At 39.9% G+C, this 22,683-nt stretch overlaps 2 protein-coding genes across 2 annotated transcripts; one reads left to right on the top strand and one right to left on the bottom strand.

The window, feature by feature from the left end:
• Positions 1-3,159: 3,159 nt before the first annotated feature.
• Positions 3,160-10,567, bottom strand: LOC133025775 (hepatic lectin-like). Its single transcript, XM_061092517.1, has 8 exons — positions 10,529-10,567; positions 10,301-10,481; positions 5,647-5,712; positions 4,814-4,909; positions 4,511-4,582; positions 3,778-3,929; positions 3,577-3,701; positions 3,160-3,499 (listed from the first exon to the last, which is right to left on the bottom strand). The coding sequence occupies exons 1-8, from the start codon at positions 10,565-10,567 to the stop codon at positions 3,328-3,330; spliced, it is 903 nt and encodes a 300-aa protein (XP_060948500.1). The 3' UTR covers positions 3,160-3,327.
• Positions 10,232-22,294, top strand: rnf139 (ring finger protein 139). The gene is made up of 6 exons (XM_061092294.1): positions 10,232-10,728; positions 13,793-14,448; positions 16,026-16,173; positions 16,254-16,360; positions 16,800-17,051; positions 18,798-22,294. Exons 1-6 carry the CDS (start codon positions 10,566-10,568, stop codon positions 19,578-19,580), a joined length of 2,109 nt encoding a protein of 702 aa, XP_060948277.1. The 5' UTR covers positions 10,232-10,565; the 3' UTR covers positions 19,581-22,294.
• Positions 22,295-22,683: the final 389 nt, after the last annotated feature.

The following is a 22,683-nucleotide window of genomic DNA, read 5'->3' as shown; positions in this document are numbered from 1 at the left end:
TGTTAGTTCACTGTCCCTGGTTATGTAACATGCAGGCTGATCCAAATATACAATGTTAAGCTCAACCTCCATATTGGTGCCAGACGAGGCTAACACTATTAGCTGTGGACAAACGGTTACAACAGAACACCAGTAGGCTCTGCTGTGTATTAATATCAATGTGTCACTGCAACAAATATATAACAACCCTATGTTAGCTCGTAGGCTAATTATTAAATGTCAAATAGCCCGTTGAATTAAAAACCTAACTTGTGTTAGCGAGTGATTAACAAGCTGAAATACGCTAAACTCCCTTGTTGCTACTTAGATACTCCAAGTCAAATGATTCATATATTTATTCAATTGAATATTATAATTCATTTCATCTGTTGTTTACCAGGTTTTGATCTCCAAACTGTACTATTGAGCATATGAAACCTAATGTATTTAATATGCATGTTATTTTTTAGTTAAAGATTTAATATAGACAGCTTTTTTCTACTGAAACGTTTCTTTGTCCACCTGCGTTGGTGGAATGGACCAGGAAGCTCTTTAGATCCCGCCCCTCGCCGGCTCCGTTTCCCTCCAGCGATCGTTGATGTTTCATATTCCATGTGACGGCAGTTTGACGCCCTGTATGACGACTGAAGTCGGTTTCATATTCGCTCTGTGGATTCTCCAGGTTAACGAATGGAATCGTGAAGCTGATGCGATAAAACGCGTGTGAAGCTGAATGTTCGGGCCTGAGAGGAACTGTTGGTTATCAGCGATCTGGATGAAGCCGACACACACTGACCGGCCGAAAAGTGATGATAAGGAAATCGCATTTAATTATTTTTTATTTTATTATTAAAATCCCTTTTGCTGTAAAATCCCTGGTCCAGTCGCCGGTGTGTGTCGAGGTCGTTCAGTCTCTGATCTGTAAGTATCAGCAGCGCTCTGCGTGTTTCTGACCTTTAATGTTTAACTTTTCATTTGAGACAAGTTGCCAAAAGTTTGACAGTATATTCGAAATTATGCTCTGGGTTTGATTTTAATTTTTGTTAATATTTTCTACATAATCTTCGTGATTCAGGAGTTGTTTTCCCTCGTGTGTTTCACTGATGGATGTTCCCTGTTTGAGTCAATCTGTCACTTGATGCAGTAACAGTTTAACAATCTTTATTCACTTTGTGCCATAGAAGGAATATTTACATTTGATTGAGGATTATCTAATTTTGAAATTAAGGTAGAACTGATGCAGGACTGTCACTGTCTCAGAGCCTTGAAATTTCAGTTTGTCAGGAGTTTTATGAAATGTCTTTTGGAATGAATATTAGAAATATAAACACAACAGATGGTAGATTATCTTCTTTACTTCTCAGCAAGAAGAGGAGGCAGAGAACAAAAATGTTGAGTAGGAAAATCTGAAACCAGAGAAGGATGAGTTTCATTGATGGAATATTGATTAACCCTTATTTTGAGTCCAGTGGATTGATATTAAAAAGTAGTTTCCAGTGTGAGTAAGAAAATATCTAAAATTAGTTTTATATCAAACCTCACTTCAGGACTTTGGGTTCCCTCACAATACAAAAACACATTTTTTTAATTTTGGATAAAATAAAATGAACGAAAATACACTTCAAATTCTTATATTATCATTTAATTTAGAAGAAAAATAAATGTCAATCCTGTTAAAATATCATCAACTACCCCATTAACAAGATTAAATGATTTTGAATCCTAATTTATTTGGTCTAATTTAAAATTGAAGATTTAATCAAATAAAAACATTTGAAATTGAAATAAAATTTAGCTAAAATTCTGATTAATATTATTTTTGTCCCATCAATGTAAAATATTTTGTCTGACGTCTCAAGACAGTAAAATGTTCAGATTACAAATCATAATCTACATCACATTTCTAAGCATTTAGGAGGGAAACATTAATTATTGAATATCAGGTGTCAGACTTGATCTGTGGCGTAAGAAGTGATGCAACCTGTTGTTATTAACATTATTTTTTTAATGACTGTTTCACCTCTTGTGTGTAATGTTTCATGTTCATGTCCAGAAAACTAACTGTCTCCTGTTTTCTATGTATACCAGCTTTTTTGGCTAAATAATAAAATCGTAGCAAACGATGTGCATCTCACGACATGACTTTGCTCGTTCTTACCAACACATCACTGATTTATATTTTAGATCAAAGCATAAGTGAGAGGTTAAAGGTTAAATAGAGTCTGACGGATTTAGTTTGACTGACTTTAGAGGACGATCAGTAACGGACGACCTTTCAACTTTGATTTAATTGTCCTTGAATAGGGTTAAAAAGACAAGAACCTGTGTATTTATTAAATCAAACTTGGTGTCTATGTTACCAGGAAGTTAATCTCCACGTGATTAACCTTTGGAGCGGATCGGTCAAGCGTTGCAGACGAGTCGGAGGTCAGGACTTTCCGACCTCTGACCTGACACTCTGTACTTTGTACTTCATACATTCTAAAAACTGGCTCGTTACTTGAGCAGCGGAGCTTTACACACGGTGCACCTCTCTCTCTCTCTCTCTCTCTCTCTCTCTCTCTCGCTCCTGTAGTCTTTATTTTTAGGCCTGAGCACTGACAGGCACTGACAGACGTGAGGCCCTATTGAAATTGTAAGGATTATTATTCAGGCAAATGAAATGGCTTTTTGAGGGCTTTTATTAGGTGATTTTACATGATTTTTTGAAGGTTTTCCTTTTTCGATTCACATTTGTTTTCCCTTTCCTGCTTCGTGTCAACACCTGCACGTTATGTTTGATTTTCCTTCCCATCTCTCCGGATAGAGAGAGACTTGACTCTGCTTCACCCGCAGCGAAACCATATTTCTTCATTCATGTTTTAAGGCAAAACTATTGAGTGTAAACAAGAACTGACTCCAGGTCTGGAAAGAGAAGCCAATGCAGAAGTGCCTGAAACTTGTATTCTCTCAACCGACCAGCAGAGGGCGACTCCACTGGTTGTTTCTATAGAAGTCTATGAGAAAATGACTCAAAATAACTTCTCACCACATTAATAAATGTCAGTAAACATTTTTCCCGGGGAGGTTGAGATGTTCTCAATCTGTAGTTTCTCACACAAACACTCAGAATAGACTCAACAGGAAATAAGGAGATATTATATATAATATTTAATATTCATAGATTTTATTTGAGGGAGGAGTAGACGTCACTTTAAAATAACAAGGAAACTGAAGAACATATGAGACTCTAGATATTATTCAAAGTTGTTTATGTCTGGAGAAGATCTTCATTAATAAAGCATCATGTCTCAGTTTGTGAAAGTGGCTGAAGACTCGAGCTCAATCTGATCCAACTGGATTTCAGGCTCATGCTTTTTCTGGTTTCTCACAAATATATTTTTGAGGCCATTTGCAGTATTTATCGTCCCAGGACTTCAGGTTCGTGGCTCCGTCTTTCTCCCCCATCCTCACACAGTCCTGTCCATCAGGATTATCCCATGCCCAGTTGTCTGGCTCGCCCTCACGCCAAAACGTCAAACTGTGAAACACAGAACCGGATCCATGAAAACCTTCATACTGACGTCGATGACAAAAAGTGTTTTCTCAATTACAAACTTTGGATCCAGTCGTGTGTTGTCCACCCAAAGCCATTCATCCTCTTTCTTTGAGTCTGTCAGTCCGATCCAGAACTTGTCAGAACGTTCGTCCATTTTTTCCATCAGTGTAGACTGCAGGAATCTCTGAAGAGGAGAATGTGATTTATCTGTGACGATGTGATAAAACATGAGAACATCGACCTGCAGCAGTGTTTTATACCTGCTCCTCTCTGTTGTTTATCACAACCAGGTCTCCACTCATTGATGTGCATTGTTTTCTACTCTTATTCCAGGATGAAGTAACCCAGGAGAAGAAGTAGCACTTTCCTCCATGTGGCTCCCAGCCGTCCTCACACCTCGGACATGTTTCATCTTTGGAGAGATAACAGCAAAGGAAATCACTGGTTACTTTAGATCTGGAAGCTGCAATGACTTTGAATGTGAAGAGTTTTGAAAGACTGATGAAAGTTTGAGTTTGAGAGGGTGGTGGTACACTGCCCTTGAGCAAGGCAGCTATTCTGCAACTGCAGTTACAGTCAATAGCTGTGTCTTAATCCAGGGGCAGTGACTACGCTGTCCCATATCAGAGGCTCCTTCAAATGGGGCCGACAAATGCATCCGTCTAACCCAGAGAAACAAAGGCTCCAACGGGTGGATCCTTCCTGTCCCAACCTATCCCAGAATGCATTGCACTCAGGTGACAAACCCTTTTTCATAAGGTTGATGGAGCCGGCAGGCGTTGAGACGTCCGATGCTTCTCGTTATCACGCTTTAATTTAACTAAACATCTAATGGGACAAATGTTAAGAGAATTCCTGTTCAACAAAATGTAACTTTCATCAGAATCATCTGAACAGAGAAGAAGCAGAAATGTGAAGAATCTACTTTAAGAGGAAGTGACCTTGCTGCGGATGAAACCTTAAAACCTTCAGAAACAAAATGAAGAAGTTTACCTGAGAGATGTTTTGCTTCACATTCATCTTGAAGCTTTTGGAGACTCTTCTTGGTTTGAGTATTTTCATAAACTGATTAGAAAAAGACAATCTCATCAGTAAAGGTTAAACCTTCATTTCATAAACGAGTCAGTTCTTGATGACGAGCAGGAGAATCATTAACTTGACATGTTGTTAAATTCCATTTGTTGATTTTACATCTACAAAAACAAACATCTAAAAGTAAAAGTTATAATTTCAAGAAGTGTTTGGACAGATTTTATGACTCGTTCTGAAAAGTTTACTTCTAGGAATCAAACTCACGGGTTACACCAAGAGCTGTGAGGGCAGCTGCCAGGAGAACACTGAGGACCAGCAGGGCCACTCGCTCCCATGTGACCCCCGATCGCCTGCTTGATGCTGCAGGTTGTTCAACAGCAGAAGAGAAAGATGATGAAGATACATTTCTAATATTCATAATGGTCTTTGAGATGAAGTCCCACTTTCATGTCTTTTGTTTTTACAGTCGACCAACGACCAACAGAAATCAACCCTAACAGATTAAAGAGCGAGTGTAGCCGACAGGAAGTAGAAGGCTCGACTGTTTCTTTTGAGTTGACTATAAATATTTCTCACACCTTTCATAACGGTCACTTCCTCATTTTTTTTTTTCACACCTTTGACTTATTGTCACGCTTTTGTAGAAGAAACACAAGCTGACAGTTTTTACCTCTTCTCTTAATCTTTTAAATAGAATTGAACTTCCTTTTTACTCAAACTATCGATGAGCATTTATTCACAGAAGTGGTTCTAACCTGATGCAATGTATATGAGGATCAAAATCATTTAAAGATAGAAAACACATTTTATTATGTGATTGAACTCAAGGTTTAGACAGGAATGTTCTTTTACTTTAGTATACACAACAATATGGCTGCAGCTGACTTATGTCCATTATCATTTGATCTTTAGATTATTTTTCCTATAATACAGAGTCAGAAAATATTGAAAAGGTCTGCAGGTCATTAGTGGTGTCTTCAGAATCAACAATGAAAAACCAGAACAAATAAAAATCAATAATGTTGTTTTGTTTGGTCTTTTCCTTTGAAAACATGTGACATGATTGTTAAAATAGTTCCGTGCAGTTTATCACTCACCAGGTCGCTGAGTTTCTGAGTAATTGACGTTGGTATAATCGGGTTCATCTGTAGAGGGTGTGGCCACTGCAACACAAAAATATACATATATGAACATTTATGTTCTGATGGTTAAAGTGTTCATGTTTCTGTCAAACAGAAAAACACAAGGGACGAATCCTGGAGACTTCTGGAATGTTTCAGTTTTACAAAATGGAAAAACAAGGAAGTCAAGTCCACCGAGTCAAAGACTGATGAAAATGAACAATTTCCAAATGAACAACTCACTGTTTTAACATCTCAAATTAATAATAATAATAATAATAATAATAATAATATAAAACAAGGTGTACACTCAGAATTCAGTATAATACTTTAAAACTCACCATCTGTGTTTCCTCTCGCTCTTGTGGACTTAATACTATAAAGAACTTCAGTTTCATCCATTTTCCTGCTGTGGGATCATCAATGAGGATAAATTTGGAAATAAATTTAGTTTAGTCAGACACCAGCTCGAAAACTGTTCTAATCTTTCCTGTCAGACTCAAATGTGCTGAAGGCTCTAAGAAGACGTCTAGTTCCTCCAGATCAGATCATTAACATATTTCACTTCCTTAAGTTTTGGTCAAACAGATATTTGTTGCTTTCTAACAGTGACGTCTCAGACCTGAGTGATGTTATTCAGTTTGAATGTTTCATGAAGGAAGTGAACAAGTTGTTTATTTCGAGTTAGTACAAATTTCCCTGTATTATTTAATACAATTATCTACATTACTCTGAAGTGTTTCCTTTGTCTATGATTAGTATTCTCACTTTTTAGTATTTGAAGTCAAGACTTTTCATTTTCAACAATTATTTTGCGTATGATATATATTTTATATAGAGTTTGTATACAATACAATTTACAACATAAATTTAAGCAAATTATGCTAAATAATATAAACAATGAAATCAATGGAAACATATTAAATTCACTTGAGCTAAAATAAATCTGCTCTGTTTCCCATAAAAAATTATTCATAATTAATTCTACTGTTTTCTTAATTCACGGGATTATTTTCAGATTTCATGTCATTAGTTTGGTTTTTCTTCCTTCAAAAGAGAAAGTAAGAAATATTAATCATTTATATTTAATAAAAACGAAAAAAATATTGATATAAATTAAACTATTTCAGAATTAAGTTGACGCCCACTTAGAAAACCAATAAACCTTTTTGCGTATTTAACTTTCCGTAATGACTCCTTGTTCGGAAGTTACACAATGACACGTCCAGTGAGCTTCGTCCAATCAACACGCTCCTCAGTTGATAGAACATTGTGACAGCCAATCAGACGCCACATCGTCCACGGGGGGGGAGGGGTTTAACCGGCCATGCTCGCTCGACTCCTCCCAGTCCGAGAGCTGCAGGACAGAAGGTCGCAGAGCTTCGGCCCAACGGACAACAGACGACACCACGTCCACATGTTCTTGTTCTAGTTGTTAAAGACATTCTTTCTGATAGAAGCTGTGAAGAAGAGACATCTTCATCAAGACATCCGGTTCTGACGCAGTTAACTTCTCTCCAGTCGCTGCACATTCATGTTTTATTGTTTGTTTCCTTTCAGTCGGTTGAATGTCAACACTTTCAGTTGTGACCTGAGATCTGATTCATTTTATTTGGAATAAAGAAGAAAGTTTTGAAAAGTTATGTTTGATTTTCCTTCCCATCTCTCCGGATAGAGAGAGACTTGGATCTCTGCCTCACCCGCAGCGAAACCATATTTCTTCATTCATGTTTTAAGTCAAAACTATTGAGTGTAAATAAGAACTGACTCCAGGTCTGTAGAGAGAAGCCAATGCAGAAGTGCCTGAAACTTGTATTCTCTCAACCGACCAGCAGAGGGAGACTCCACTGGTTAATACATAACTCAAAGCAGCAAGTGGTTAACTTGTCTTAAAGAAAATATTGGAAGTAGTTGGTTTAAACAAAAACTGTTGGTAAATAGACTATCATTGGTTGGCCGTGTCTACTTAGTCTTACACATCCACGAAAACAAAACAAACAGATTTAAAACAAGTCGAGATGGAAAAACAAACAACACAACCAATTATATAAGCAAACGCAAAAACAACTTTCGACTGCATATTCACGCACACAATTCAGGTTTTTTAATGGACCTCGCCAAATGGAACCCTGGGTAATCAGGCTCAGTTTTCCACTCACTATAATGCCAATTTAATTTTTGCAAAGATATTATATATCTATATATTGCCAATTCCAATCCTTAGTCGCCCTTTGTGCTGACTCAACACAACTTAGAAGCTGTTGAGTCTTATATATGTATTGTACAAACTGGCTAATGTGTACAACTTCAAGCAGGGTTGTGTCTTCACTTTGTCGTCCCTACAGGCGAGAGACCCTACAGGTGTAGTGTCACCCTGCTGGAAACAAATGCAAACACAACCGCAGTGAAGATAGTCTTATGATAAATAAACAGGCTACATGTAGATGCGTGGACAAGCTGGCGGCAGGTATACAGGCAGTTACACAATACAGCTCATAGACACAAAAGGTTAGTGTTGAAGTGCCGTCAAGCAAAACACTGATCATTTATAAACTTCAAAATAAAGTCACCAAAATACTGTAACCAAATTTGCACCTTAAGATATTCAATTGGATGTATTTTGTAGATGTAATTTAGCATTCAAAAAAACTCTTCTCTGTACTTGCATGTATCCAGGCTGTTAACAAAAGAGAAACTATCTTATTTTGTGTGCCTAGTTTCCCTTTGCTGAGTCATCATAAGGGGCATTGTGTATCACTCGTGCTGCTGATGAAAGGTCCATGTTTAGTTATATTTACAGACTTTTTTAGTGGTTATACTTTGGTTTATTAGTGTTCTTAGGAAGACTCAAGAGGCACTTGTTTATTCTGTTGTGTTGATTGTCTCTAGAAGTTCAGATGCACTTGTCCATTACTATTTTAACCTCAGCATCTTGGGTTCAAAATGTGTTAAATTATACATTATATAAATAGTGTTGATTTTTCAGACTGTTGAAATAAATCCTGAAGAGAACAATTTTGGGATGTTTTGTGTCTGTATAGGATTACTATAAAAAACACTTAGCACTTTTAATTTGGTTACTTGTACTTTTACTTTTGATACTTAAGTACATTTCAATACCAGAAACTTTTGATACTTAAGTACATTTAATATGAGCGACTCTAAGATTTTAACTCAAGTCATTTTCTGACGGGTGACTTTTACTTTTACCTGAGTCACTTTCAAGTAAGATATCTGTACTTTTACTCAAGTATGGCTTTCAAGTACTTTATACACCACTGCTGTTGGACTCGCTTGATTGAGTGACTGCTCGTGTTCCCTCCCTCATTAGTACTGGGATGTGTTTCAATCAATCAATCAATCAATCAATCAAATTTTATTTGTATAGCCCATAATCGTTCCTCCCAAACGCAATAAGACTGTACAACTCCTCCCCCTCTGTCAGAGCCTCCATCACAGAACTGCACTAAACCTGTCTCCTGCTCTGTGGACCTGTACAACACTCCGCTCCATATACACTTACTTCACATCATATGTGATATGTGTTCATATAAACCATACTGATATTATATATCATTTTATACAATAATATTGTCTTTTGCACACTCTGTCTACATATTCCTACACTCATAGTATATTATATTATCTATTGTATAGTCAAATACTTATATTTATACCTCTACTATATATCATATATTATATCATATTCTCTGTATATTCTTTGTATATATAAGTCTATATACACATATTTATACATGTGTACATGTTATAATTATAATTATTATATTATTACTACTTTTATTATAAATACTGTTGTTGCCATTATTACTATATACGGCTATTATATTGGTATAATTACTATCATATATAAATATATATTATGTTATATTATATATACTGTACTATTTTTATATACTGTCTAACAATAACATTACCATCATATCATCAGTACTATTACCATCATCTTGCCACTGCACCTTATCTACCTATTTATCTTGCGTTTCTTTTTTTATTCTTTCTACCTCAATATTTTTTATTTTATTGTATTGTCTTTTATTGTATTCAAATATACCGGCTGCTATGACAACTTAATTTCCCTTTGGGGATGAATAAAGTAATCTATCTATCTATCTATCTATCTATCTATCTATCTATCTATCTATCTATCTATCTATCTATCTATTATCTATCTATCTATCTATATTCACAAATTCACAATTTGTCTCATAGGGCTTTAACATGGTGTGACATGTTAAAGCCCTATGAGACAAACAACTTTTTTCCAAGTATAAAAGTTGTTTGTTTAAATTAGACCCTAGGAAGCAGGAATGTGCAGCATCTGATTGGTCTGGAGCCCAGAAGCAGATCAGCCAATCATCTGTCTCCAGGATATAAAGCTGTTATTATGTTTTGGTACAAATGACGTCAGAAAGGAATAACATGCGGACTTCATAGGGTTTATGTGTTAGTCTGTTGCTTAGCAACACGAAACTAAACCGACCCAGGACATTGTGACGAGGCTCGAACGTGCTACGTCAGCGCCCACACCCTCTGACGCTGGAAGTGACGACACGGCGGAAGAGCAGCTCGTCTCCACAGAGCTAGCAGCAGAGCTAGCATCAGAGCTAACAGCTAGCAGCTAACGGCCGGTTCTCCTCCCCTGGATCCCCGCAGAGTTCTGTGTCAGAGGCCGGAGCGAGGTGAGCCCTGGGCGGCGGCGGCTCGCAGCCCGAGTCGGTCCTCACATGGAGGCGGAGCGACATTAAAGACGAGCCGTGGACGGACGAGCAGCCGGAGGAGACACCCGGAGGCTGCGGGAGGAACCGTCACTCACTGCGGATGCTACCTGGAGGTTAACCGGGGCTCCCGGGACCACAGCCCCACACTCCGGCCGCATGGCGTCACCTCAAGCCCGGATCGGCCAGCAGGCCCTCGCGGTGCTGGACGTGGCTCTGCGAGTTCCCTGCATCTTTATTATCGACGCCATCTTTAACTCTTACTACGACCCGGGTTCCGGGTGGGCCGGCGCGACCGGGAAGGTCCTGGTCCGAGTCACGGGTGAGTGTCCGGGGAGCTGTCACCAGCAGCCGGGGGGCGGGCAGCTGTCAGCCCGGCCGGAGCTGAGGTCTCCCGGCCGGAGCTCCAGAGACCCGGGGTCTGACCCGGGGTCTGACCGCTTCTCCTCCGACCCGATTCAGTGTAAAGCCGCTGAATACAAGCGAGCTAACCGCTAGCCCGGGTCCAGGTGACGTGTCAGGGTCCGGTCCTCCGGGGCTCCGTGGCGGGCGGAGGGCACCTGAGAGTCGGTCACACTCCTGCCCTCTGCCCGCTGTCCCAGGACCGCAGCTGGTTCTGTGTCTAAACTCCGACTCGCCACCGTGTTAGTCGATTAATCGATTAGACTGTTGCTCCACCAGGAGACCACCTGCAGCTGATCTGGTTCCTCCAGTTCCAGTCTCTATGAAGACCAGTTCTGATGAGTCCTGTAGAAAACTAGAGATCTGGAGGGTTTGAACTTTAGAGATAAACTTTACTCTCAGATCAGATCGTCATAAAGCACAAGATGACAAATCATAAAGTCTTGTTTAGTGTGAACAACACAAATAAATATTCAGTTAACTTTCCACAGAAGAAGAAGTTAGAACAGGTCACGACCCCGGCCTAGAACTCATGTTAACTCTATTCAGTCGTGTTTACTTTATATATTATTGTTACACACATCTCGGTTTCACTTCCTCTTCATTAACACACAGGAGGTTAAGCTGTTGTACATTAAGTTTCTGTTTATTTAATCCTAATCATTATGATCATGAAATCTAAAAGCTGTTTGTCCTCTGTGCAGCCTGAGGCACTTTCACTTTTATTTTCCAAACAAAGTTTTTCACAATTCCTTGGAACACCAGATGTGTCAAAGCAGTTTCATTATTTGAGTTTATGTTTTTTGTGGCAGACGTGACTTGATTTAAGCTTTTAAAACTTTTTGAATAGTTTGACTTCTCCTGACAGAGACTGAAGCAGCTGCAGCTTCTCTCTGTGGAGGAAACCAGCGTCAGACAGATAAACACGCCGCCCGTTGCCTAACGTTTGAACAGCTCGTGGACCTTTGAGCGGCTCAGGCGCTTTGCTGCTGGCCGAGAGCTTTGGAAAGACAAGGGGACAAATCCGGTTCTTTCTAAGTCGGCCAGCGGACCACCGAGTCCCACTGGTCCTCGACCCACTTCCCTTCATGTCCAGGCCCAGCTCAGAATCCCAGTGTAACACCACATGTAACTGGATTTAAAAGTTATAAACACGTCGTTGAAATAAGACGCCGGCTGCGGCCGCTTTAAAACCCCTGCAGGTTGGATTTATATTGTCCTTATGCAAAGCTTCTCAGTTAGAGTCCAGGGGTCAAAGGTCAATGTGACTGTGTACAAGGGCCTGGAAACTATATATTAAACTTTAACTCCTCTTCACCAGGTTAGAGGACACTCCGGTTTCTTTTGGCCTGATGTTTAAACCAGGGCTGCCACCAACGACTATTTTTCTATCGATTATTCGGTCGACTATTTTATCGATTAGTCGATTAATCTAAACGATTAATTTTCCTCCAAAAAAATCAAATTGACCATTTTCATTTCAGTTAATTTTCAACAAACTGTGTGTCATCGTATAATGCAGCACAAAACAAAATGTAAACAAAGGCTCAAATATTAAAGTGCAAAACTGTAGGTTTAAACTAGCAACTCCAACGTGATAAAAATAGATCTAAAGAGGGCTTATAAGTTGAGTCAGCAGTGCAACTCAAAAAGATATCAAAGTTTGAACCCTTATCAAAATAAAAAAGTTAGGTCTGCATATTAAACAAAGTGCAACATGTTTAAAGTATAAGAAACAATGGTGTTCAGCTCAAAATCTGACTCAGCTAGACATGTGTGTTGTAATCTATATCTACAGTCTATGGTTGTAATGTAAGAATGTCAGCATGTCCACATAATCTGGACTAAACCAAGTATTCATTAGAATGAGTAAAATATGTTTATTATATTTGTATCTATAGGCCTTGAAATGCATGAATAAACTTAATAAGAAAACACACATAGAACTTTTCACCTTTATCTGTTCGCTTAAACAAATACATGACTCATCACACAACAACAAAAACAACAAAGTGAACCGGTCTGATTGCTGCTGCTCATCTGGGTCGAGTCGCTGCTGTTCACATGATAGTTTCTGTTTTTGATGGATTGTGACGAGCTTCTGATCCGACAGGTTCACGAGTAGGGTTGCAAAATTCTGGGAATATTCAAAGTTGGAAACTTTCCATGGAAATTAACAGGAATTAACGGGAATATACGGGAATATACGGGAATTAACGGGAATAAACTGGAAATGTTGTGGGTAATTTATACTAACTGTATTTACCTTGTCATATACAGACATAAATATAAACATTTTGTTGTGTCATAGGCTGATTTGAGCCCTGAGGAAACTTTGGGCACTTGACTATATGCTTCTGCATCGTTGTGTCATTCTTAACATAGGTCTTTGCACAGTATTTGCAAATGTACACAGCCTTTCCTTCTACATTGGATGAGGTGAAATGTCTCCACACATGAGAGAGTGCACGTGGCATTGTTCTGTAGAATAAGATGAGAAACAAGTTTGTTAAAAAAAAACACTAATGCAATGCCAGAGATATAAATAGTTAGCCAAACAATTGGAATCGTCTGTAAACATATTTTACAATTGATGGATAAATGAATGGAAATAGTCTAGATGAACAGATGAACAATCCTCAATCAGCATGCTAATATATTTCCCCAGTAATATCATGGAAACTTACCTGACTAGTCCTGCACTCTACAGCGGGCCTCAGTAGCCCTGCTGTAGAGTGAAGCATGCTGGGAGTTATCTGTGCATGTGATGGAAGATGTTTATATTGCTCAGCTTTTAATTTGCTTATTTATTTATTTTTTTTTCAAAATTCCCGAGCTTAACTTCCCATGGAAAGTTTCCGGAAAGTTTCCGGCAATTTACCAGAAACTCTCCGCCCCTTTGCAGCCCTATTCACGAGCCACACTCAGTCATTGTGTTACAGTTGTGCGTTTTGTTCATTGTGCGTCTGCCTGTTGTGTCTCAGGTGTGCTGGTCTCCAGCGTGGTGCTGCTGCTCTCCCAGAAAGCCTTGTTCAAGTTCTACACGCTCTTCTGTGCGGTTCTGGTCGGCATGGCGGCGGTCCTCATCAACTACTACGCCACCTCCCACATAGACTTCTACAGCGCCTACTACAAGGCGGCGCTGGGGTTCCGGCTGCTGCCGCGGAACGGCCCCACGCTGTGGCTGGGCATGGCGGCCGTGCAGCTGGTGCTCGGCGTGGGCTACGTGTTCCTGCTCAACCTGCAGTCGGTGTTTGCGGCGCTGGTGGTGCTGGACATCATGATCCCTCTGTGGGGCCTGATGATCGAGCTGCCGGCGGACGTGAGGCAGCTGGTGGCCGTGTTCTCGGGCCTGGCGCTGGCGCTCAACACGGCCGTGTGCCTCACCATGAGGCTGAAGTGGTTCTACTACTCGTGTCGGTACGTCTACCTGCTGGTGCGGCACATGTACCGGATCTACGGACTGCAGCTGCTGCTGGAGGACACGTGGAAGAGGATCCGGTTCCCCGACGTGCTGCGGGTGTTCTGGCTGACCCGGGTCACGGCCCAGGCGCTGATCCTGGTGTACGTGGTGCAGGCGGTGAGGAGGGAGAGCGGTGATGCCACAGGTGGCGCCGCAGACGGGAGCTCAAACTCACAGGTAGGATCAGGCTTTGCACAGGGTTCGTAGGGTCGTGGAAAACCTGGAAAAGTCATGGAATTTTAAAATGTGTTTTTCCAGGCCTGGAAAAGTCATGGAAAATAATAATCTCTCAAAAGTTTTGGAAAAGTCATGGAAATTTGTCATATTCATATTTTCATGTTGTTCATTTACGCTTTAAATGTTTTAAATAATTCATATGCTTTTAAAGGAATACGCTAAAAATATAAGCAGGCATACTTTAAGGTATACTGTATGCCTTGGAATTCTCATTGTTAGTTTGAATACTACATTTTGTCACTTTTTCGTGTATACACCGAGATTTCACAAAATGTTCGGTCATGGAAATTTGGTTTAAAGTTATTGAAAAGTCATGGAAAAGTCATGGAAATCCATTGGTCAAAATGTGTATGAACCCTGTTTATACATCTATTTTAGTTTCTTGCCTCCACATGTTCCTGTCGTGGTGTTGGACGCATTCTGAAAAGAACAACACAAAGAGAAACCTTGTGGGAGGCAGGAGAGTAAACACATGTTCATATAAACCATATTGATATTATATATCATTTTATACAATAATATTGTCTTTTGCACACTCTGTCTACATATTCTTACACTCATAGTATATTATATTATCTATTGTATAGTCAAATACTTATATTTATACCTCTACTATATATCATATATTATATCATACTCTCTGTATATTCTTTGTATATATAAGTCTATATACACATATTTATACATGTGTACATGTTATAATTATAATTATTATATTATTACTACTTTTATTATAAATACTGTTGCTGCCATTATTACTATATACTGCTATTGTATTGGTATAATTACTATCATATATAAATATATATTGTGTTATATTATATACTATATATACTGTACTATTTTTATATACTGTCTAACAATAACACTACCATCATATCATCAGTACTATTACCATCATCTTGCCACTGCACCTTATCTACCTATTTATCTTGTGTTTCTGTTTTTATTCTTTCTACCTCAATATTTGTTATTTTATTGTATTTTATTGTATTCAAATATACCGGCTGCTATGACGACTTAATTTCCCTTCGGGGATGAATAAAGTAATCTATCTATCTATCTATCTATCTATCTATCTATCTATCTATCTATCTATCTATCTATCTATCTATCTATCTATCTATCTATCTATCTATCTATCTGTCTATCTGTCTATCTGTCTATCTGTCTATCTGTCTATCTATCTGTCTATCTATCTACCTATCTACCTATCTATATCTATCTATCCATCTATCTATCCATCTATATCTATCTGTCTATCTATCTATCTATCTATCTATCTATCTATCTATCTATCTATCTATCTATCTATCTATCTATCTATCTATCTATCTATCTATCTATCTATCTATCTATCTATCTATCTACCTATCTACCTATCTATATCTATCCATCTATCCATCTATCCATCTATCCATCTATCCATCTATCCATCTATCCATCTATCCATCTATCCATCTATCCATCTATCCATCTATCCATCTATCTATGTTGACGTGCCTCTCTGTCTCCAGAGTTTCCTGCTGAGCTGGGACGTGTTCTGGGATCTGACCAGTAACCTGATCATCTCCGGCTGTGACTCCATGCTCACCGTGCTGGGGATGAGCGCCGTCATCTCCTCCCTGGCTCACTACCTGGGCCTCAGCATCCTGGCCTTCATCGGTACCTCGGCATGTTTGTTTTGCACACGTGTACAAACGCACTGGCTGTGAAAATGTGTCTGAAGTCCGGTGTCTCCTCAGGCTCGACGGAGGAGGAGGACAAGCGTCTGGGCTTCGTGGCTCCGGTCCTGTTCTTCATCCTGGCTCTGCAGACCGGCCTCAGCAGCCTGGACCCGGAGGAACGTCTGGTGCGTCTCTGCAGATCCACAGTTCTTCACAGATTCCACTCGAGACTAATTCCATAAATCATTTTAGAACCTAGAACAAGGTGGTCTTCAGCACTAAAGTTACAAACCAGCAGGGGGTGCTAGAGAGCTACAGTATCTTCAGGTGTTTCACCTTTTCACCCACAGTGTTATTACCCTGTTACACTCTATTTGATCTATTTCCTTCCTTGTTCGGTTTATTGACGAGTGGAGACGTCAGAACCCAGTCCTAATCCAGACACCATTGGAATGGGTTCTCCATGGATGTAGAACCTATGTTCTGACCTTTCACCTCTGATGATAGAATAGAATAAAACGCCTTTATTGTCGTTGTATGAGCAGAAAACATCTAAACCTAAACTGCTGCTCCAGTGAAGTGCAGGAAACAGACTGAAGTGAACGAGAACCGTTTCCTCCGCAGGTTCGTCTGAGCCGGAACATGTGCCTTCTGCTGACGGCCATCCTGCACTTCATCCACGGCATGACCGACCCCGTGCTGATGTCCCTCAGCGCCTCCCACGTGTCCTCGGTGCGCCGCCACGTCCCGGTCCTGCTGGTGTCCCTGGCGCTGTTCGTGCTGCCGGTGGCGCTCAGCTACAGCCTGTGGCATCACTACGCCCTGAACACCTGGCTGTTCGCCGTCACCGCCTTCTGCGTGGAGCTCTGCCTCAAGGTGAAGTATTGATGATGCACTACTTCCTGCTGAGTCATCCAGTGATGTCCTGCTACTTCCTGTTTCTCGACCTGGAAACTATCAAATCTACTTCTCAGAATTGGTTTTGATGGTCGGGTCTCGTTGATTTCTGTGAATCGGTCAGAGACGGTTATGATTAGATGGATGGATGGATGGATGGATGGATGGATGGATGGATGGATGGATGGATGGATGGATGGATGGATGGATGGATGGATAGATGGATAGATAGATACATTACTTTATTCATCCCCGAAGGGAAATTATGTCGTCATAGCAGCCGGTATATTTGAATACAATAAAATACAATAGAATAAAATAAAAAATATTGAGGTAGAAAGAATAAAAACAGAAACACAAGATAAATAGGTAGATAAGGTGCAGTGGCAAGATGATGGTAATAGTACTGATGATATGATGGTAATGTTATTGTTAGACAGTATATAAAAATAGTACAGTATATATAGTATATAATATAACATAATATATATTTACATATGATAGTAATTGTACCAATATAATAGCAGTATATAGTTATAATGGCAGCAACAGTATATATAATAATAATAATAGTAGTAATATAATTATAATTATAACATGTACACTTGTATAAAAATGTGTATATAGACTTATATATACAAAGAACATACAGAGTATGATATAATATATAATAGAGGTATAAATATAAGTATTTGACTATACAATAGGTAATATAATATACTATGAGTGTAAGAATATGTAGACAGAGTGCAAAAGACAATATTGTATAAAATGATATATAATATCAATATGGTTTATATGAACACATATCACATATGATGTGAAGTCAGTGTATATGGAGCAGAGTGTTGTACAGGTCCACAGAGCAGGAGACAGGTTTATTTAGTGATTATGAGCTGATTATGGGTTTTGTCTTGCTTCATAGTGTTGCTCTACTTTTAGGACTTTAATTTGAATATCACTGCAGTTAAGACCACAAAACCTGTGAAAGCACAAAGTTATGTTCAGTGTTTCTCACTAAAACATATCATGTTTATCTTCAAGTATATTTCTTTGCTCATAAACGATTAGAAAGCTGATCCTGCACAGATCACTTCCATGTTTCCTTTACTAGCAGCAGCATCTTGGCTGAAACCAGTGGTAACACATGTCAAAGAACTCAGATTCACATGTGTTACTATGGTATGTTTTTTTTTAACAATATATTTATTGAGTTTTACATATAATAAACATACATTCAAACATTTATAAACATACAAACGTTTATGAACACCCCCAACCCACAATCAAACACTCAGGGTAAAGAAAAAGAGGCAGATTTAAATAACTTAAATAATATTAAATAAAATTAAAAAAAAATATATAAGAATAAATGGAAGTAAATAAAGACATAATTATACAAATACAAATAAATTAAATTCAAATCAATCAAATCAAATCAAAAGCCTAGATAAAATAACGTTCTCTTATTCATAATATTAGTAAGTTGCCATTAATATTCATCCTATTAGGTGCTGCTATTTTATTCTGTTTCACTCATTAATTTCCACTTGGTCGCTTTCCAAAAATTGCATGAAGGTTTCCCATATTTCCTTGAATTTATGGTGTGAAGTAATACTTAATAGTTTTCACGTTATCATTTCTAAAAGTAAAGATGTTTCCATGAATGTTTGATGCTGCTTGGATGGAAGGAGCAGAACCTGTGACTCCTCCCTCTGCCTCCAGGTGGTGGTGTCTCTGACGGTCTACGGCCTCTTCATGGTCGACGGCTTCTCCAACGTCCTGTGGGAGAAGCTGGACGACTACGTCTACTACGTGCGCTCCACAGGCAACATCATCGAGTTCCTGTTCGGCGTCATCATGTTCGGAAACGGCGCCTACACCATGATGTTCGAGTCGGGCAGCAAGATCCGCGCCTGCATGATGTGCCTGCACGCCTACTTCAACATCTACCTGCAGGCCAAGAACGGCTGGAAGACCTTCATCAACCGCCGCACGGCCGTGAAGAAGATCAACTCGCTGCCGGAGATCCGCGGCGAGCAGCTGAGGGACATCGATGACGTGTGCGCCATCTGCTACCAGGAGTTCTCCAGCTCGGCCCGCATCACGCCGTGCCACCACTACTTCCACGCGCTGTGCCTGAGGAAGTGGCTCTACATCCAGGACACGTGTCCCATGTGTCACCAGAGGGTTTACATCGAGGACGAGAGCCGGGACCGAGCCGCCTTCTCCAACAACAATGGGAACTACGCGGCGCCGCAGGACGCCGCCGACGCCGCCCCGCCGGCGCCGGGGGACGACGAGCACGGACAGCCCCCCGCGGAGCTGCCGGCCGAGGGGGGGGCGGGTGCCGGAGCTCAGGCCGCGGGCGGGGGGGAGCTCAACAACGAGCTGCTGGAGGACAACGACAGCATAGAGTACGACGAGGACGAGTGGGGGACTCAGAACGGCAGCATGCCGATAGAAGAGGATTATATCAATGACGACACTGACTCCACCGAGGACTGAGGAGAACAGATCTATAGAAAACAAATGTCTTTATTATATTTAAGTTAAAAATAATTATAAAACATCTTCTGCATCTTAAGTTCTTCTGGAAAATGTCAGGGAAGTCGCGTCTTTTTTTTCTTGTTAGTTTCTTTTCATTTGATTTTGGGATTAACTCTTAAGGGCTCGTGGAAAGAGTAACTGCTGCTGGTGTGTGTGTGTGTGCATGTGTGTGAGCTTGTGTGTGTGTGTGGGTGAGTGTGTCGGGGCTGCATGAACTCATAGTGTTGTTTATATTTCTTACTTTATTCCAGAAGTATTGGAGATCCTGATAATAACCGTTTGGAAACAACCGTCTGTTCACATTTTATCTCTTGATGCCTCAAACCTGATCATCAGCAAATCAAAATATCAGATTTCTGAGAATCTGCACGACACAAACACACCAGTGACATCACCACTCGTGCAGCCCTGAGGGTTATCTGTGTGTGATCGGGGGAAATTTGTGTAATCACGCGTGTGTACGCCTGCCGACGTATAATGTGCTTAGACGCTGTCTTAAAGATGCAGTTTGTGTTTCCTTGCTTTGTGTTACCGGGGAAACGCTGCAGTGTTTCTGTTCATTAACCACAAATCTGTGGAGCGACTTAACAAATTCAAGCTGCTGGATGTGAGAAAGGAGAAAAACCTGATTTTTAGATTTCAAACCTGCTGTCGACACATTCTCAATTATTAGATTTTTTAAATAAAGATGGACGACGCGTCTCCTCTTCCTCCCAGGAGCAAGAAATTAAGCCAAAGTCGCTCAGATCCAAATGGTGCGGTTGAGATCCTGATGCACACGCTTGATGAATCGCTCTCAGCTGTCAATCATGACGTCTCCGTCCATTTCTATATCATCAAGTAACTAATTAAAACCAAACTGATCATAAACTCTTGAACAAACATCGGTGGGATGAGAACGACCTGAAACCATCTTTGACAAACATTTCTTTCACGTGTATTTTGACTTTTTAGTTCGGTCCATGTCCCATCTGCTAACATGGAGGAGGCGGGGCTTATAATGCTTTGGCTTTACTTTTGTGAAGCCGTCATGTCGTCCATCTTTATTTACAGTCTGGTTTTACCACATTGCCAAGAATTTGAGAAGAGACTTCCTGTTTCGTCCTGCGTGGGGGAGGGGAGTTATTAAAAGACGTCTGGCCTTTTAAAAATCTTACTAAACCGGAAACTCCGACGTGAGAAACACCTGCTCAGCATTTTTGTCTTTAACGAACTCCAGCAGAATGTTTGTGAATCTGTTCAGAGAGCGAGTGAAGCAGTTTTCTTCTGGCTCTGCACCAACCAGAGAGAAGGTCCGAGGTGAAGCATTAACCAGTGACCTGCTGCTCATCACTGATATACCTCTACCATTACTACTGGTCCCTTGTGCGACCTTGCTTACATTTGTGTACGTTATTGTACATGTAATAAAACGACACACGTGCACTCTCCTCCCATAGAATAAGAGAAACATTTTTTTAAAAATGAAACTTTGCACATTTCATTGTTTTATTTGGTTGAATTCTTGTTTCAGACCCAGAAATTGCTGCTGCAGATGTTTGGAGATGTAGTGGAAGAAACAAGAAAAGTCGTATTCTCAAAAAAGAAAAGTATTTGGTGAAATGATGAATTCTTCCTCATTAAATTTTAATGTCCCAAAAGTACGACGTATGAAAAGGTGCCAGTGGTTTAGTTGAAGAGGAGGTTTAAAGGAGATGTATCTTGTTTTATCAGTGTTTCTTTCCTCTTGTGTGTTATAACGGTTTTTCTGTGGATGTTAAAGTTCTATAAAGTTAAAAAGCCCAAAGTCTGGTTAAAGGAGCTCCTGAACCAGCTCGTCAGCTGTCCAACAGATATGTCTGCAGCTTTGTGATGTCACACATTTGCACTTCCTGTGGCGAAGCAAATCAGCAGCTCTGGTGAGATGAACAGAATACGTCTCCTTTAAAGACTTGATTCTTTCAAATGGAAAAAAGTAGCTGAATCCCTTGTGTCATGTTGGACGAGCAGTTCTATTCGGCCGATGCACTTTTCTTTCTGTTTGTAATCACTGGCACAGACTGTGTTTCTCCACTCAGGCTCCTGCTGCAGGGCTGGAAGAGTTCTCTCAATACACGGAAACATTTCCAGCCCTGGGAGAGAAAGAGACAGAAGAGCTGCAGGAAGGTCTGGACACGTTCAGATCCTCCTTTGTTGTAGTCGAGCTCCGCCTGCTTCGGTTCACTCAGTTGATACTTGTTGAAAAGTTGAGCCTCAGCAGCAGACGTCCTATAAACACTGATCCAAAACAACTACTGTCTGGAAAGTTCATTTTTCTTTCTTTTGATCTGTGCTGCTTCACCTCCCTCAGCGACCAGCGGTCCAGCACAAACTCTGAGTATTAACACTGTTTAGACTTCCACAGCCTGAACGTCTTTAAGGTTTGACTGCAAACCCGTGTTCATTACTGTTGTAATTACAGGCCGCAGACAATGAGCTGTGAGGAATGCATTATGTTTAATGAGGAAGAGATGGGGGCTGATGATGATGATGATGATGATGATGATTAGAAAGCTGTGCTTTTTGACATGTGTCAGCGATGAAGGATTATTCGGGTGATTGTTCTGAAAGCTTTTTAAAAAGGTAAAAAGTGTTGATTTTGCCTTTTGTTTTAAAAGGAGATTTATGTAAATAAAATCATCTTTGATAATGAGTTTGGACTGAATCTTAAAGCTTTAACGACTTTAAATGTCTCTTTACAACAGTGAATATAAATCTACAGTAAAACTAATCATTCACTTCAGAGGACAGATGCAGTTGAGTGGATTCACCGGTAGATGGCGCCATTTTCACATTGTATTGGTGTATTTTGAAAATTATGTTTTCATTATTTAATAATTATCTGAAACTATGATTTGTGTTTTCTTTGCCATGCCATTAGCTTCATCTACATCAGGAGCAGCTCGTTGACCACTGAGGCAGACACGTTTCTACAGAAGCCCAGAGAAGACAAATATATTCAGATATACAGACATAATATATAGTATATGTACAACTACTAGTGTAACTACAGGGAAATGATCCACCACACAATTATATATTA

The sequence above is a fragment of the Limanda limanda genome, chromosome 19 (assembly GCF_963576545.1).
Source record: "Limanda limanda chromosome 19, fLimLim1.1, whole genome shotgun sequence".
In the NCBI taxonomy this organism is placed as follows: Eukaryota; Metazoa; Chordata; class Actinopteri; order Pleuronectiformes; family Pleuronectidae; genus Limanda; species Limanda limanda.
This window is presented reverse-complemented; position numbering and strand designations above follow the sequence as displayed.